General features: G+C 35.3%; 1 protein-coding gene across 4 annotated transcripts in view; it reads right to left on the reverse strand.

Moving 5' to 3' along the window:
- Positions 1-18,963, reverse strand: part of SOS1 (SOS Ras/Rac guanine nucleotide exchange factor 1) — a 140,857-nt gene that overhangs the window by 47,243 nt on the left and 74,651 nt on the right. For all 4 annotated transcript variants that reach the window (XM_076000691.1, XM_076000690.1, XM_076000689.1 and 1 more), the window contains exons 7-8: positions 4,732-4,842; positions 4,556-4,654 (exon numbers count right to left, since the gene is read on the reverse strand). In XM_076000691.1, coding sequence (XP_075856806.1) covers positions 4,556-4,654; positions 4,732-4,842 — 210 coding nt within the window. The remainder of the gene's footprint in view (positions 1-4,555; positions 4,655-4,731; positions 4,843-18,963) is intronic.

Raw genomic sequence — 18,963 nt, forward strand, 5'->3', positions numbered from 1 at the left:
AACCTCAGACTCCTGGGCTCAAGCAATCCTCCTGCCTCAGCCTCCTGAGTAGCTGGGACTACAGGCATGTGTCACAACGCCTGACTAATTTTTGTATATTTTGGAGAGACGAGGTCTCTTTATGTTGCTCAGGCTGGTCTCAAACTCCTGCCCCCAAGTGATCCTCCCACCTTGGCTCCCAAAGTGCTAGGATTACAGATGTTAGCCACTGTGCCTGGCCCTAAAAGTTAATATTTTTGTTGAACCAAATGTGTACTGATTTGTTAACCTTCAAAATACTGGTCAACATATTTACTTAGCCCCAAGAAACAAGTCTATGTTTAATAAAGAAAATTAAACTTCACAGAGAAAATCACAGTACTGAAGCAATATAGTATTCAAAAAGGCACAAAGGAAGTTTTTTTTTACTTCATAAAAAATTAAGTTTTCAAGTTAATTAAAGTTTCCAAAGACTTGACTGCTAACTTTGATGAAAGAAACAGTATTTTTTTAGTTTCAATAGCATTAAAGTCTTATAGTATTTAAAAAAATTTTTTAATTGACAAGTAAAAATTGTAAATTTATGGTATACGAGATCTTGGCTAAATCAAGGTATCTTGGCTACGGATCTTGGCTAAATCGAGGTATTTAACATATGCATTACCTCACATACTTATCTATTTTTTGTGGTAGGGATACTTAAAATCTCCTTTCTTAGCAATTTTCAAGTATACACTACATTGTTTATTAACCATGGTTACCATGATGTACAATAGACCTCTTGAACTTATTCTTCCTGTTTAACTGAAATTTTGTGTCCTTTGACCAATATCTCCCTAACTCCCCAACCTCTAGCCTTTGGTAGTCACCAAATTATTGTTTCTATACATTTGAAAGTCTGAATATTAATAATTAAACTTTTATCTTTTGAATTTGTAAAGTTTAAGGCAACCCAAGTTTCCAAAATAAATGTAATTACACAAAATTTACAGTTAATTTTTTAAAAAAAATGTAAGACATTTATAGGAATTTTAAGGAAAACATACTTTTTGGTTTTTTTGGTTTTTTTTAAGAGACAGGGTCTTGCTGTCGCTCAGGCTGGAGTGCAGTGGCACAATCATAGCTCACTGCAGCATCAAACTCTTGGGCTCAAGCGATCCTCCTGCTCAGCCTCCCAAGTAGTTAGAACTATCGGCACATACCACCATGCCTAGCTAATTTTTAAAATTTTGTTTATAGAGATGGGGTTCTTGCTATACTGCCCAGGCTGATTGCAAATTCCTGGCTTCGAGGGATCCTCGTGCATTGGCCTCCCATATAGCTGGGATTACAGACTCAAACCACTGAGCCTGTCTGCCATTCATTTTTTAACAAACATTTATTGAATGCCTAAAAACGCCTATGTTAGGCATGAAAATCCAAAGATACACAGGGCTCAGTTCCATTCTTCACAGTTTAATGACAAGGTAGACAATAAAAATGGAACAAGTTCTATAAAGAGGTGTGAAGAAAGTAAGGAGCTCAGTGAAAGGAGCAGTCTGGGGAACCAAGGGAAGCTTGTTAGAGGAACAAATATTTGAACAAACTCTTTGAATTTCCCAGATGAAAGGGGAGAAGAAGAATTCCAGATAATTGGGGGGGAAAAGGACATGTAAATGAACCCTAAACAAATTTGGCATATTCAGTGCTGGCTAAGAAATTCTTTATGACTAAAACATAAGGTGGGTAGGATCAAAGTATTGAGAGATGTAGCTGGAGAGAGCAGCAGTGAGGCTAAAGAATTTGGATTTTGTGTCATAGTTGATAGGGAGCCAACTGCATTTTTCAAACTGGGAGTTCCAGGAGGTTCAAAGACCATGTAAGGAAGGTGCTATGGTGGTCCAGGTGAGAAATGCTAGGGGCCTGGATTAAGGCAGTGTCAGTGAGGGTGAACACAAGAGGCTGGATTCCAGAGTCATTTCTGGAGTCAAATTGTGAGAATCTGCTAACAAGGGAGAGAGAAAAATCACGGATGGTGCTGTGGCTTCTGGTGAAGGATCTGAGCTATTCAACAAAGATATGGAATACAGGAAAAAATAATGATTTGGGTAGACAGGGAGAGGGGGAAATGGTGAGGGAAGAAAAGAGTAAAATGTTAAATTAAGATATCTGTAAGACAAGAAGAAAAATCTCTAGTGATGAAAATACTCAATATTTATATTCTTCACTATGTATAAAATACTTTTACACACATTATCATGGTTGACAGAACCACCCAGTGAGAAAAGCATTTCACAAATAAGGAAAGTAGGGATCCAAAAGGTGAAATAACTTGTCCCAGGTCACACAGCTAGTAGGCTACTGAGTTAGAACCAGAGAAGAAACTCTTTAGTCTAGTAAGCTTTTGAGAGCCACTCCATGCCATAGATCAATTATGATTATTTTCCAATTGCCCCTGATATCTTAGGGTTTTGCTGCCTCCAGCTGCCTCAGTTTTATGCAATCATAGCTGAGTCCAGAATTATCAAGTTCAGACTGGTACCTTGGGGTAATAGCAATACCCAGGGGAAAAAAAAATAGAACTAGTAAGAATCATGTAGCTGGAAAAAAATCTTAGGCTCTTAAGAACTGAAAGGTCTTTCAGTTCATCTGATGGAGGAAACTCCTATGATATTTTTTGTAAGTAATATCCATAAATACATTAAATTTTAAAAGGGCTCCACGGTCTAATTGATTTAGGAAATCTTAGAAAATAATTAGATTGCTTTATTGCTCATTTTTACAAAACTTTTAATATCCTAATATATACTGAATATTTCTGATGGTATAATTAAGGGTGCAGTGTTCTCTAAACCTACTCGACCACTGAACATCCCACCCAACTTTATAGAGAGTATATCATGAGACTAGCATCCCACAGAATACACTTTGAAAATGCTGCTTGATGAAAATAATTAAGCAACATAGCAACAAATACAAATTAAAAATAAGTATAAACAGTACATTATTGTTGAGGGAATGCATAATAAAAAAGAATGATCAGAGTCTGTGGATTAATTAGGCAAAGTTATATGCCCAATATATTGCTAATTTTATAACATAACTTAGGCAGTAATATGAACCAGGGATACATATGCTTAAATCAGTAGAAACTTTAAATTGCTGAATGATGCACTTATAAAATAAAAATTCTATTACCATGAATTCCAAGTTTAAAAATTTTAATTGCCTGCACCTGGGGGGAGTAAATAGTTAATTTCTCTTATATTATTAAGAAGATTGGGTTTTATAGCCTTCTGAACTTTCATCAAAGCTTCTTACTCTTATTTATAAATTAATAACTGCTTTGATAATTCATATGGCCTTTGAATCTTTCAGAATTTCATTACAGGCTCAGGTAAAGTACCCATTGTTAGAGAAACCATTACCAAGAAGGATTCTATATAACAAAACTGTTTGTAAATGTCCCATTATAATTATAGCTAGTCATAATGAATTTTTTGTATGCTTCCTCTCTTAGTTATCCTCTTAAGATAATCATCCTAAATTACCAAAGACCTTAAATGGTATGCTGTTTGCAATTTGGAATGGATTGCTAAGAGCTTTGTAATTCTGCCTCGTGATTAAAATTACCTTTAACTTCCTTAGTTATTTTCCAATGCAAACATTCCTACTTGAGAAATCTAACTAAAGTCCAAATTACCATAATGTCATTCGAAGAGAACTGGGAAAATGTAGGGATGAGAGTTCCTTCAGTTTACTGAACTCACGGGTTTTCTATTTGTTGATTCATTACAGAGTCCATTTCATCATCTGCTCCTACAATCTATAAATGTGATTTCTAGTAATACATTCTCCATAACAGAACCACAATACTAAACAGAAGTTTTATTTGATGAAACATTCATTCAAAAGCTAAAGAAATAATAATGGTATTAATGCATGTCTTGTTTGGTCTTTACAGGGCTAGTTTAGTAAAGGTAAATAGAGTATCACTTTGAGCTACACCACTGAATTATAATTTATACAGATTAAGTTTCCCTTTTCCTTAGTTAACTTCAGTGTATAACAGGAAAAGGAAAAAAAAAAAAGACAAAACTCTTTCCTTTCAGTCAGTGCTGCTTAATATTTTGAGCTATGATCAAATGGGGAATTTTCACTGGGATTATACAAATTCATTCTTACTAAAGTAATGATAAGCAGTTTAATAGAGATAGTTGAGCTATGAAAATTAGGTGAAGTAACCTTCCCCATTACTTTGGCCTTATCCTTACACTGGGCACCTTAGCTGAGTCCCTGAATCTATTGCGGTCCCCAATGGAGAATGGGAGGCATAAATTCCCAATTCTTGTTTTAAAAGAATTGGCCATGTAAACAAAAAGAACATGAGATAAAAATTTCTAATAACTGCTTTAAAATTCACTACTAAAACAACACAACACTCTTTTGCATATTTATTTACGCTTGCTTCTTAACTGGAAAAAGGCAATAGATAAACATTAATGTGCATTGGTACTAACAATAATTTATAAATGAAGTAGTAAAAATAATTCATCATGCTTGAATATTTTATAAATAGCAATAAGAGTTTTCTTACCTTCAAAAGTTCAAAGTAATGTAGACAGTGGTAAACAGGGGCTAGAAGCAGCCTGGGCAAAACATACTGAACAGCTTCTTTGAAACCTTCGCCTATTGACTAGAAAAGAAAGTGATTTAATTTTTTATAAAGTTTACTTTTCAGACATTATACATCTTGATTTAAAATTACTATACCTGCAAATAAAGTGCTGCCCCAGGCTTTGATAACTGACTAAGGAAACGATCATGAAAACCAGGTCGTAAAATATCTCGAGCATACGATTCATATGGATCAAATGCCAGTTCCTTAGAAAATAAAGAAGGTAAAACATAAATAACCTTTCACCAAAGTAAAACATAAATAATCTACCATTATAAATTCAGAGAGATTAAACTATGTGCATGTCTAGGCCAGCACAATTACATATTTCTTTTAAATACTCTAAACAAAAATTCTGACTATTACTTATAATGTTAATAGAATAAATACCAATATTTTCAAGTATGAGAGTAAATCAATTCTTTCTGATAAGTAATAGGATCCTTATATGTTATGATACCTCTCATTAAAGGATTTTAGTAGAATATTACCAAGAAACACAGCCATAAGAGTGGGCAGACTTTTGGGTCTGAAAAATAAAGTTTAACCTGAACAATAAAGAATATAGATATCTACAACTAGGTAAGGTGTAAACATTTAGAATACTGATGCCAGACATCTATTTTCTCAGTTTTTTCTTGGTGGTAGACTTTTACTTTTTTATTCTGTAAACCAGAGGTAACAGTTTATATCATCTAAAATTCATTGTTACAGTTTCATAAAACAATTAAACAACAATTTAATCCAAACTGCCAAAAAATGTTATCATCATTAATATCACCAATCATTAATAAATTCTAATGGCTAGGTCTAAAAGAGTAGAATCTACTGGTTTCAATCATTCCTGAGTAAAAAGAGAGTAGGTATCTTGATTTTAGCAGGAGGAATAGGGTTGCTACCCTTTTCTATCCTGTGCCTTATTCCAGGTATATAGCCATTATGAAAATGGCGCTCAAGATTCTAGCAAGAGCTCATTTCCATAAAGGGTAAATCTAGAAAGAGAAAGAGGACATCTAGTGGAGGAACATAGTAGAAGGAAGTAGGAGGGAATTAAAGAACAAATGATGGTTATGTATTCATTACCGTTAATGTTTTTCAGATTGTTTTTAAACATACGATTGAATAGTAGCAACACCAGATCAGAAACCAGACCTGAGTTCTGGCTGTTGTGAAATGCAACATGGCATATAAAGTTCCAAGTCATCCTGGATTCCCTGAACTGGATCCTAGGTCATTTCCCAATTTTAACTCCTTCAATTAATTGTCTTCTAAACTAAGAATTGCTATAACACCAGAAATTGCAGTCCATTGTATATTTTCCAGAAATGGGTAGTAAGGTTTCAACAAGTATGAAAAGAGTGGATGGGAGAGAGTATTAAAAATGTGATTGGATGCCTATTTCTTGGGTCTCTTCAAACTGCTAGAAGTTATCATATGCAGCAGACAAGTTAGCCTTCCTCCCCTTTCAATAAGCCCTAATTATAGGATTTTTTAATGATAACTGTAGGTAAAGGAAAGGCTTTGTACAGTATAGCGGTTTAAGAGCATAGGCTTTGGAGCCCACTCCCCAGGTTCCAATTCTGACCCTACTACTACTTATTAGTTATGTGACCTTCGAGAAACTACTTATTCTCTCAAAGCCCACTTCCTCATTGGGAAATATGGATAATACTTATTTCACAGGGTTAAAGAATTAAATATCATATGTAAAGTGCTTGTAATAGTGTCTGGCACAGAGTGAGCACTCAATAAATGGTAGCTAGTATTATCATTCTAATACTAACAGCTAAAATAAAAAAATATTGGCAATTAACTAAGAATCCAAACTCTCACCACATAGTTTTATTCTTTTTTTTTTTTTTTTTTTTTTTTTGAGACAGAGTCTCGCTTTGTTGCACAGGCTAGAGTGAGTGCCATGGCGTCAGCCTAGCTCACAGCAAACTCAAACTCCTGGGCTCAAGCAATCCTCCTGCCTCAGTCTCCCAAGTAGCTGGGACTACAGGCATGGGCCACCATGTCCGGCTAACTTTTTTCTATATATATTAGTTAGCCAATTAATTTCTTTCTATTTATAGTAGACACAGGGTCTCGCTCTTGCTCAGGCTGGTTTAGAACTCCTCACCTTGAGCAATCCACCCGCCTCGGCCTCCCAGAGTGCTAGGATTATAGGCGTGAGCCACTGCGCCTGGCCTAGTTTTATTCTTGAGGACAAATCTGTAGAATAGCAAGCACTTCTAACAATCTAGTTATGAGTTAATAGATGAATTTATGATAGGTTCATTGATTAAAATATAACAAAATTCTTAGAAAAATATAAATTGTTAATATACATAATTAACAGAAAAGTATACAGAATAGCCTAACCTAACTATATCCACCATTTAACTCAAAAAAGCTCAACATTTTATATTTACTTGCCTCAGATTTTTAAAAAAATAAAACAATATAGATGTAATTAATCCCAGTAGGCTCCCTTTCATAAGCCTATCTCTTCTGCTGATCCCCATGGGTAGTCACCATCCTGAATTTGAATCTTATCATTGCCATGTATGTTTTTATAATATAATTACATATGTATCAAGAAACAAGGCAATGCATTGTTTTGCATGCTTTCAAACTTCATATAAATTTCATAATATATATATTCCTCTGCAAGTTGCTGTTTATACTCAGAGTTGTTTTCAAGATTTATCCATTTTGATTCATGTAGCTCCAGTTAATTTATTTTAAAATTGTCTATTTTACTATTTGAATATATCTCTGTTCTTTAATCCATTCTCTATTGATAGGCATTTAAATTGTTTCCTGTTTTTCACAATGATAAACAATTCTCTAACACTTTGGTATAGAAGCATACTTTATCTGATTGTATTTTACTTTTATGGTGCATTGCAGATAGCCATTTTTTACAGATTGAAGGTTTATGTAACCCTGCATCAAGCAAGTCTATGGGTCCCATGTTTCCAGCAGCACATGCTCACTTCATGTCTCTGTGTCACATTTTGGTAATTCTTGTAATATTTTAAACTTCATTATTATTATATCTGTTATTGATCTGTGATCTTTGATGTTACTATTGTTTGGGGGCGCCACAAACGGTGCCCATATATGACAGTGAATTTTACTGATAAGTGTTGAGTGTGTTCAGACTGCACCACTAGCAAGCTGTTCCCCCATCTCTTCCCCTCTCCTCAAGCGTCCCTGAGATGTAACAGTATTAATAACTCTACTCTACAGTTGCCTATAAGTGTTCAAGTAAAGGAGTCACACATCCCACTTTAAATAAAAAACTAGAAATGATTAAGCTTAGTGAGGAAGGCAGGTCAAAAGCCCAGATAGGCAGAAAGCTAGGCCTCTTGCACCAAATAGCCAAGTTGTGAATGCAAAGAAAAAAATTCTAGAAGGAAATTAAAAGTGCTACTCTGGTGAACACACAAATGATAAGGAGGTGAAACCACCTTATTGTTGATATGAGGAAAGTTTCAAGGGTCAAACCAGCCACAATATTCCCTTAGCCAAAATGAGATCCCTAGCAAGGCCCTACCTCTCTTCCAAGCTGAGAGAGGTGAGGAAGCTGCAAAAATGTTGGAAGTTAACAGAGGTTTGTTTATGAGGTTTAAGGAAAGAAGCCGTCTCCGTAACATAAATCTGCAAGGTGAAGCAGCAAGTGCTGATAAAGAAGCTGCAGCAAGTTATCTAGAAGATTAGGCTAAGATCACTGATGAAGGAGAAAGCAAGATTTTCAGTGTGGATGAAATAGCTTTCTGTTGGAAGAAGATGCTATCTAGGACTTTCATAGCTACAGAGGAGAAGTCAATGCCTGGCTTCAAAGCTACAAAGGACAGGCTTACTCTTCTGTTAGGGGCTTATGCAGCTGGTGACTTTAAGTTGAACCCAATGCTCATTTATCATCCTGAAAATCCTTGGGCCCTTAAGATTTATGCTAAATCTACTCAGCCTATGTCCTACAAATGCAATAGCAAAGCCTGAATGACTGCACATCTGTTTATGGCATGGTTTACTGAATATTTTAAGCCCACTGTTGAGACCTACTGCTCAGAAAAAAAAGATTCCTTTTAAAATAAGGACATCACACCTAGTCACTGAAGAGCTAGCTCTCTGGGTGGAGACGTACATGGTGGAGACTAATGTTTTCATGCCTGTTAACACAATATCCATTCTGTAGCCCATGGATCAAGGAGTAATTGTCACTTTCAAGTCTTATTATTTAAGAAATACATTTTGTAAGGCTATGGCTGCCATAGATAGTGATTCCTCTGATGGATCTGGGCAAAGTAAATTGGAAATGTTCTGGAAAAGATTCACCATTCTAGATGCCATTAAGAACATTCACGATTCAGGGGAGGAGATAAAAATGTCCACATTAACAGGAGTTAGGAAGAAGTTGATTCCAACCTTTATGGATGACTTTGAGGGGCTTGAGACTTCTGTGAAAGAGGTAACTGCAGATGTAGTAAAAATAGCAAGAGAATTGTAAGTGAAGCCTGAAGGTGTGACTGAATTGTTACAATTGCATGATAAAACTTAACATATGAGGAGTTGCTTCTTATAGATGAAAAGCAAAGAAAGTGGATCCTTGAGATGGAATCTAACTCCTGGCGAGGATACTGGGAACATTGTTGGAATGACAAGACAGGATTTAGAATGCAACATAAATCTAGTAGATAAAGCAATTGTGGGGTTTTAGAGGGTTTTCTCCACTTTTGAAAGATGTTCTACTTTTGGTCAAATGCTATCAAATAGCATTGCCTGCTATGGAGAAACCTTTCATTAAAGGAAGAGTCAATCAATGTGGCAAACCTCATTGTCACATTATTTTAAGAAATTGCCACAACCATCCCAACCTTCAGCAACCACCACCCTGATCAGTCAGTAGTCATCAACATTGAGGCATGACCCTCCACTAGCAAAAAGATTGCAACTTGCTAAAGGCTCAGATGGTCATTAGCACTTTTTAGCAATAAAGGATTTTAAAACTAAGGTAAGTACATTTTTTAGATATAATACTATTGCATACCTAATAGACCATAGTATATTATAAACATAAATTTTATACACACTGGGAAACAAACAAACAAAAAAACATGTGACTTGCTTTACTGTGATATTCACTTGGTTGTGATGGTCTGAAACTGAACCCACAATATCTCTGGGGTATGCTTATATGTCTTATTGTATACATATGCATAAATATTTTTTAAAGCATATAAACCAGAAGGGGTTGTTGCTTTTTACAAAGTGGTTTTATCAATTTACATACTTACCAGCAGTGAATTTTCTCAATTGGCCACATGCTTCACTGCGAACATTTGGTACTATTAACACTAGACTTCAAAAATTTGTCAGTCTGAGATGTGTGGGTATGTCAGTGTTAATTTTATGTGCATTTCCCTGATTACTAGTAAGGCTGAGAATCTACTCATCTGGTTGTTGGCCGTTTGTGTCTTATCTTCTGAGAACTGCATGTTAATGGCCTTTGACCGTCTCTGTTAGCTTGTTGCCTTTACTCTTTAAATTGATATCTTCTTTTAAAAAATAGCTTTATTGAGATATAGTTCACATTCAATTCACCCATTTAAGGGGCCAAATTCAATGATTTTTAGTTTATTCACAGAATTGTACAACCATCATCACAATCAATTTAAGAACATTTTCATCACCCCAAAAAGAAACCATATACTCTTCAGCTATTACCTCCCAATCTGCTAACGCACGCCCCCTCAGCCCTAGGAAACCATGGATCTACTTTCTGTCTGTATCAATTTGCCTATTCTGGATATTTTATATACATGGAATCATACAATATGTAGTCTTTTGGGACTGGCTTCCTTCATTCAGCGTAACGTTTTTAAAGTTCATCCATGTTGTAGCAATGTATCAGCACTTCATTTTTAAAAATTTTTTTATATCATGGTAAAATATACATGAAATTTACCATTTTAGCCATTTTTAAGCACACAACTCGGTGGCATCAAGTACACACACAATGTACAGCCATCACCACTGTCCATCTCCGGAACTGAACTCTTGCATCATCCCAAACTGAAACTCTGTATATACATTAAACAGTAATTCCCCATTTCTTCCTCCTCTAAACCCTTGATAACCTCTGTTTTCTGTCTCTATGAATTTTACTACTCTATTTACCTCTTACAAATGTAAATACACAATATTTGTCCTTTTGTGTCTGGCTTATTTCATTAGCATGTTTTCAAGGTTCATCCACATTATAGCATATATTAGAATTTCATTCCTTTTTAAGGCTGAAAGATATTCCATTGTTTGTATTTACCATATTTTGTTTATCCATTCATCTGTTGACAGACACTTGGGTTATTTTCACCTTTTGTCTATTGTGAATAATACTGCTACAAATATTGGTATACAAGTATCTGTTTGAATCTCTGCTTTCGATTGTTTTGAGTATATACCTAGGAGTGGAATTGCTGGATCATATGGTAATATTTAACTTCAGGCCAACCAGCAAACTGTTTTCGATAGCGGTTGCATCATTTTATGTTTCCATCAGTAACATAGGGTTCCAATTTCTCCACATCCTCAACACTTGTTATTTTCCATTTTTGTTTTTAATTCTAGCCATCTTAGTAGGTGTAAAGTGGTACTTCATAGTAGTTTCAATTTATCTTTCACTAATTACTAATGATGTTGAGCATCTTTTTATGTGCTTGTTGGCTGTTTTTATATCTTTCTTGGAGAAATGTCTATTCAAATACTTTATCCATTTTTAAATTGGGCTATTTTTTTGTAAGAGATTTTTAATAAATACTAAATACTAGATCTTTATCAGATATATGATTTACAAACATTTTCTCCCTTTCTGTAGGTTGTCTCTTCACTTTCTTGTTGGTATCCTTTGAAGCACAAAAGTTTTTAACTTTGAAGAAGTTCAAATTATATTTCTTTTGTAGGTTGTGCTTTTGGGGTTATACCTAAGAATCCTTTGCCAAATCCAAGGTTATGAAGACTTGTCACTGTTTTCTTCCCAGAGTTTTATAACTTTAGCTCTTACATGAAGTCTTTAATCCATTTTGAGTTAAATTTTGGATATAGTACAAGCTAAGCTTCCAACTTCTTTCTTTTGTAGTTAATGGTGTCTTTTCTTAAATAGAAGTTTTAAAACTTTAATCTCTTCCCTTATGATTTGCTCTGTTTATTTGTTTGTTTCTGAAACAGTCTGGCTCTATCACCCTGGTCAGAGTGCAGAGGCATGATGATAGCTCACTGTAACCTCAAACCCCTGGGCTCAAACAATCCTCTTGTCTCAGCCTCCCCAGTAACTGGGACTACAGGTGTGTACCACCACACCTGGCTAATTTTTGCTGTTTTAGTAGAGACGGGGTCTCACTCTTGCTCAGGCTGGTCTCAAACTCCTGACCTCAAGTGATCCTCCCGCCTTGGCCTCCCAGAGTGCTAGGATTACAGGCGTGAGCCACCATGCTCAGCCTCTATGTGTTTTTTAGGAAATCTCAAAGTCATAAATATGTTCTGTATTTTCTTCTGTACTTCTAAAGTTTTGCTTTTCATTTTTAGATTTTTAATCTATTGAGAACTTTTTGTGAAAGATATGAGCTATGTAATGAATTTTTTTCCATATGAATAACCAGTTTTGACCCAGCATCATTATTAGTTCATTCTTTCCCTACTAAGGTAATTTCTGTCACATATCAGAAATGTGTATGTATATTTTTCAGGGCTCTCCATTCTGTTCCACTAATTGTTATCTGCACCAATATTACAGTCTATTTACTGTGGCTTCATAAGAAATCTTAACATGCAATAGGATGAAATCCTCTCAACTTGTTCTTACTTAAAATTGTTATTTTTGTTCCTCATTCTTATCCATGAATTTTAGGATCAGTATGTTATGCACTAAATTTATATTTTGGGGACATCTGGCATCATTACAATATTGAGCCTTTCTATCCATGAACATGGTCATTTCCATTCAGCTATTCCTTATGAATCTAATTATTTTATGACTGTCTTAACAAAGGTCTTCCACATCTTTAGTCAGATTTATTTCTGAGTACTTATAGTCTTATTTCTACAGTGTGGAGCCTTTTTCCTTAAATATTATATATTCAATGGCTTATAACTGAGCACAGTATGCTACCATTTTTGTTTTGTCTTTCTGAGATAAGGTCTCTCTTGCCCAGGGTAGAGTGCTGTGGTGTCATTATAGCTCACTGCAACCTCAGACTCTTGGGCTCAAATGATCCTCTTGTCTAAGCCCCCTGAGTAGCTGGGACTACAGGTATACACCACCATGCACAGCTAATTTAAAAATTTTTTGTATAGATAAGGTCTCACTAGTTGCCCAGGCTGGTCTTGAACTCCTGGCCTCAAGTGATCCTCCCACCTCAGCCTCCCAAAGTACTGTGATTACAGGCATGAGGCATGAGCCATTGTGCCTTGCTACTAATTTTTACAGGCTTATCTTTTATGTAACAACTATAGTAAACTTGACTACTAGTTCTAATTCTATATAAATTTTCTTGGATTTGCTGTATAAACAGTTATATTGACCACAAATAAGACAACTTTGTCTTATCTATTCCTTTTATCTTTTTGCACTCTATTAGAGTGATGAATAGAAGTTATAGTGGTATTCTTTCCTAGGTGCTCGATTCTCCTATCGTTTATATCTCTTATAGAATATTGATAAAAATAACCTGTATTAGTTGAAGTTTTCTTCTATTCCTACTTTGCTCAACATTTTAAATAAATTCATGAAACACTTTTTCTTATTTGTAGAGATTTTAACCTGTTAATGTGGAATATTACATTAAAACTTTTTTTTTTTTTTTTTGAAACAGAATCTCACTTTGTTGCCCAGGCTAGAGTGAGTGTCATGACAGTAGCCTAGCTCACAGCAACCTCAAACTCCTGGGCTCAAGCAATCCTCCTGCCTCAGCCTCCCAGGTAGCTAGGACTACAGGCATGTGCCACCATGCCTGGCTAATTTTTTCTATATATATATTAGTTGGCCAATTAATTTCTTTCTATTTATAGTAGAGACAGGGTCTCGCTCTTGCTCAGGCTGGTTTCGAACTCCTCACCTCGAGCAATCTGCCCGCCTTGGCCTTCCAGAGTGCTAGGATTACAGGCGTGAGCCACCACGCCCGGCCAAAAGTTTTTTTCAACATGAAACCACTTAAGAGTAAGCTTCCTAAGATTATATTTGGCCATAGTGTTTTATTATAAAATGATAAAATTTTCTTTGCCAGTTAATATGTGAAAATGTTTCATACTTTTTTCTTATATTTTCCTTATCCAGTTTTGATAATATATTCATATAATCCTGATATGCTTAAGTTGCCCTTTGTGTGTCTATTCATTGGAAAAATTGGCAAAACAGATATATTATTAATATTTCTTGAAGACTGATAAAACTCATTGTCTTTATCCATTTTCTGTTGCTATAGCTGAATATCTGAAATTGGGTAATTTATAAAGAAAACAAATTTATTTATTATGGTTCTGGAGGCTGGAAGTGCAAGATCAGGCAGCTGCATCTGGTGAGGGCCTTCTTGCTGATGGGGATTCTGCAGAGCCCTAACGCAGTGCAGGATATCACATGGCAAGGGGGCTAGAGTATGTTAGCTCAGGTCTCCCTCTTCTTATAAAGCCACCAGTGCCATCACAGGGACCCCACCATGATGACCTTATCTAATCCCAATTACCTCTTAAAGGCCCCACCTCCAATCAACATATGAACTTGGAGATTAAGTTTCTAACACATGAAATTTGGAGGACATATTCAAACCATAGCACTGATAACACCTGGTGTATGCCTCAAGTCATCTGTTGAAATATAATTTTGATTATCCATTTTAAAAGATGGTTTTTAACTTAGGACTTTTACTTCTTAAGTCAATTTTGCTATTTTATATAGTTTTAAATATTTCATCACAATTCTAAAAATTTTGAAGTAGATCTTAATATTCTTCCATGATTTAAAAGATTTCTATCTGTAGTTATAATTTTTTTTCTTCCTTGGGAAGCAAGTTTCTCTTTTTCTCCTTCTGTGAGTTTCTACTTCTTCTATTTTGGGGCTTTATAATCAGGTGCATACATATTCGTGGTTGTGCTTTTCCTTTTTAGCCCCTTGATCAACCTCACAAAATGTTTTGTTGTATCTATGGTTTGTTTTCTAATTCATCAGTTCTGTTCTTCTCTTACTTTCTTGTTTATATTCTCTTAAGTTTATCCTATTATCTTTCCTGCTTCTTGGAAAGAAACTCATTTATTTTTAATTATTCCTATTTTTTAAAACAAATGTATAAAATTCTATACCATTTTAAAGCAGTTTCTCTCTGCATTGCTTTGGCTTCTGCCATGATCTGAATGATGGTGTACCCTCCAAAATTCATGTTGGAATTTAATCCCCAATGCAACTATGTTAAAATATATATAGCTGACCCTTGAACAACATGGGTTTAAACTGCAGGGGCCCATTTATACACGGATCTTTTCAACCAAACATGGATTGAAAATACAGTATTTGTGGGATGTGAAAGCCACATAAACAGAGGGCCAACTTTTTGTATACGTGGGCTCTACAGGGCCAATGCAGGCGTTGCATGTGTGGATTTGGGTATACACAGGTGGTCCTAGAACCAGTGCCCTGTGTGTACCAAGGGGTGGCTGTGTATACATATATACACACACACACATAATCATCCCTCAGTATCCATGGGGAACTGGTTATAGGACCCCATGCAGATAACAAAATCCAGGGATGCTTAAGTCTCATATATATAATTGTGTAGTGTTTGGATATAACCCATGTACACTGTCCTATATACTTTAAATAATTTCTAGATTACTTATACCTAATACATGTAAATGTTACATAGTTGTTATACTGGTTTAGGGAATGACAAGAAAAAAGTCTGTACATGGTCAATACAGATGCAACTAGCTTTTTTCCCCTCAAATAGGTTTTTTTGGAAAGAGAGAGAATGTCTTACTCCGTTGCCTAGAGTGCTGTGGCGTGGCATCAGCCTAGCTCACGACCACCTCAAACTTCTGGGCTCAAGTGATCCTCCTGCCTCAGTCTCCCAAGTAGCTGGGACTAACGGTGTGTGCAACCACACCAGGCTAATTTTTTTTCTATTTTTAGTAGAAAATGGGTCTCATTCTTGCTCAGGCTGGTCTTGAACTCCTGACCTCAAGGGATCCTCTCACCTTGGCCTCCCAGAGTGCTAGCATTACAGAGATGTGAGCCACCGTGCCTGGGCCCCCTGAATAGTTTCAATCTGCAGTTGATTGAATCCACAGATACAGAACCCACAGATACAGAGAGCTTACTGTGTATATGTGTGTGTATGTGTGTTTATAAAATCAAACCTGTTACTTTCATTTTTCTAATCTTCTGTAGCTTTAGTAATCTATTAGATCTATTAATTTCTGATGGAGATGTGTTAAAATTTCCTACCACAATAGCAAAGTTTTGCATTTCTCCTTCTAATTCTGTCAATTTCTACTTCTTCTATTTTGGGGCTTTATAATCAGGTGCATACATATTCATGGTTATCACATCTTCATGATATTGTCCCTTTTAATATTAGGTAGTGTTCGTATTTTTCCCCCAAAGCTTACTTTGTCTAATTATATCAATTAATTTCAATTGATATTGGTATACCAACTTCCTTTGTTTTAATATGTTATGATTTTTCTATCCTTTTATCTTAAATATGCCTGTGATTCTAATACATCTCTTGTAAGCTGTATAAAATGATTGGTGTTTTCTTTTTTTGGTGACAGGGTCTCACTCTGTCGCCGAGGATAGAGTGCAGTGGTGCGATCATAGCTCACTGTAACCTCGAATGCCTGGGGCTCAAGTGATCCTTCTGGCTCAGCCTTCCCAGTAGCTTGGACTACAAGCCACTATACTCAGCTAATTTTTTAAGTTTTTTGTAGGGACAGGGTCTCCCTATGTTGCCCCGGCTGGTCTCAAACTTCTGGCCTCAAGCGATCCTCCCACCTTGGCCTTCCAAAGTGCTGGGGTTATGGGCATGAGCCACCAGGCATGGCCTATGAAATGAATTTTAAAAACTTATATATGATAATTACTTTCTTTAAATAGGTTGAGTTTTTTTCTTTTTAAATATATATAGTGTTTTATTTGGTTTTTGAGACCAGGTCTCATTCTGTTGCCCTGGCTAGAGTGCAGTGGTATCATCACTATTCACTGTAACCTCTAACTCCTGGGCTTAAGAAATTAAATTGGCTGAGTTTCCTCAGTTTACCTTTACTAAGTTTCTAATGTAGTTGGATTTCTTTGTGTCATATTATTTTGTTTTCATGATCACTGTTTTTCTTTGCTTCATTTATTCTTTCCTATTATCAGTGGAAACAATAGAAAGTGTTACTATAGTTCTTTTCCCTGTCTGTACATTGCAAACTATAGGTGGCACTTCTATTCTTATGATTTTCCTAAATGTTTTAAAAAATATAGTTACCTATAAATTTTTCAGAATTTATAGTTGTTCTTCAATCACAAATACAAGTCCACTTTACATACAGTACATTTATTATCAATACCTAGAAATATAGTTTAACTTTTCCTTCTTAAAGACAAAATATAAAATTTTGTTTTCAAACTATTCGGTAGCTCATAAATTTACCAATTCATTTACCAATCTCTTTCTTAGCATTAGTTCTTGTATTTCTTGACTTCTGAGTACAACTTTCCTTCTTGGTAAAGAACATTTAATACTTCTTGTAATGAGTGTCTACATGTAGTAACCTCTCTTGGTCATTGTATGTTTGAAATGGTTTTTGTTTCTCATTTTCTGATAAATGAAGGTATAATGTATATAAAGTCCAAAATCTGATGAATTTTTGTATATATATATATATATATATATATGTATTTGTGTAACCATCACCTGCATAAAGAAATAGAACATTTCTAGCACCTCAGAAAGCTCCTTCATGTTTCCCAGCCACTATTCTAATTCCCTCTATTCCCAAAGATCCGTTTTAGGTTTTTGAACTTCCTATAAATGAAAATATGTAGCATGTACTTTCTTCTTATTTTTGCCAACATTACGTTGCTGCTTTTATCAGTAATTCACTCTTTTTTATTGCCACATAGCATTTCCTTCTGTGAATATACCACCATGAATTCACCCCCACCCCCAGCAATGTAGAGTTTCAACTGCTCCATGGCTTTAAATCGCATTTTCTTGATGAATAGTGATGTTGAGCACCTTTTCTTCTTTTGTGAAGTACCCTTTCAAGTCTTCTGCCTATTTAAAAAAATCCCTGAGCTATCTGTCTTTTAGTTATTGACTTATAGTTCTTTACATACTCCAGATATGAGTCTTTCATTGGCTATGTATATTATTAATACAAATATTGTCTTCCAGTCCATAGCTTGTCTTTTCACTCTTAAATTTTATCTGTTAAACAGATGTTCTTAGATTTAATGTAGACAATCCAGTTTACCAATTTTTTCTCTTATGATTAGTGCTTTGTGTATTGCTTAAGAAATCTTTGTCTATTCCAAGCTCATGAAGATCTTATGTTTTCCTCTGCAAACTTTACTAAATTTTGTACTCACTCTTGAATAACAGTGTATTTGGGTAGAAAATTCTATTTTCCCTTAGTACTTTGACAGTACTATTCAACTGACTGCTAGACTCTATTATTAAAGAGAAATCTGTCATTCTAATTATAGTTCCTTTGCAGGTAATATTCTCTCTTCTCTCGTAGTTTTTCTCTTTATCCTGATGTTCTATAGTTTCACTACCATGTTTTTAGCTGTGGGTTTATTTTTATTTATCCTGAACATATTTGGAGTTCATTTTGGACCTGGGAACTAGTATCATTTCTGAAAAACTCTCAATTTTTTATCTCTTCGAATATTGCTTCTCCACTGTTCTCTTTGTCTGGAACTCCTATTAGATGTATATTAAGATTTTCAGCCTGGCCTTTATTACTTTTAATTGGTCCTTCATATTTATCTTGGTCTTTGTATCATATTCTCAGTGAATTGCTCAATTCCATCTTCCAACTTACTAATTTTATTCCTTTTTTCCCCCAAATTATATATATATATATATATTTTTTTAGAGATGGGGTCTCATTTTGTCACCCAGGTTGGAGTGTAGTGGTGTAATCACAGCTCACTGTAGCCTTGAACTCCTGGACTCAAGCAATCTTCCTGCTTTAGTCTCCTGAGTAGCAAGGACTACAGATGCATGCCACCCTGCCTAATTTTTAAAATTTTTATTTTGTTGAGATGGGGTCTTGCTGTGTTGCCCAGGCTGATC

This window comes from Microcebus murinus, chromosome 3 (genome assembly GCF_040939455.1).
Source record: "Microcebus murinus isolate Inina chromosome 3, M.murinus_Inina_mat1.0, whole genome shotgun sequence".
Lineage (NCBI taxonomy): Eukaryota > Metazoa > Chordata > Mammalia > Primates > Cheirogaleidae > Microcebus > Microcebus murinus.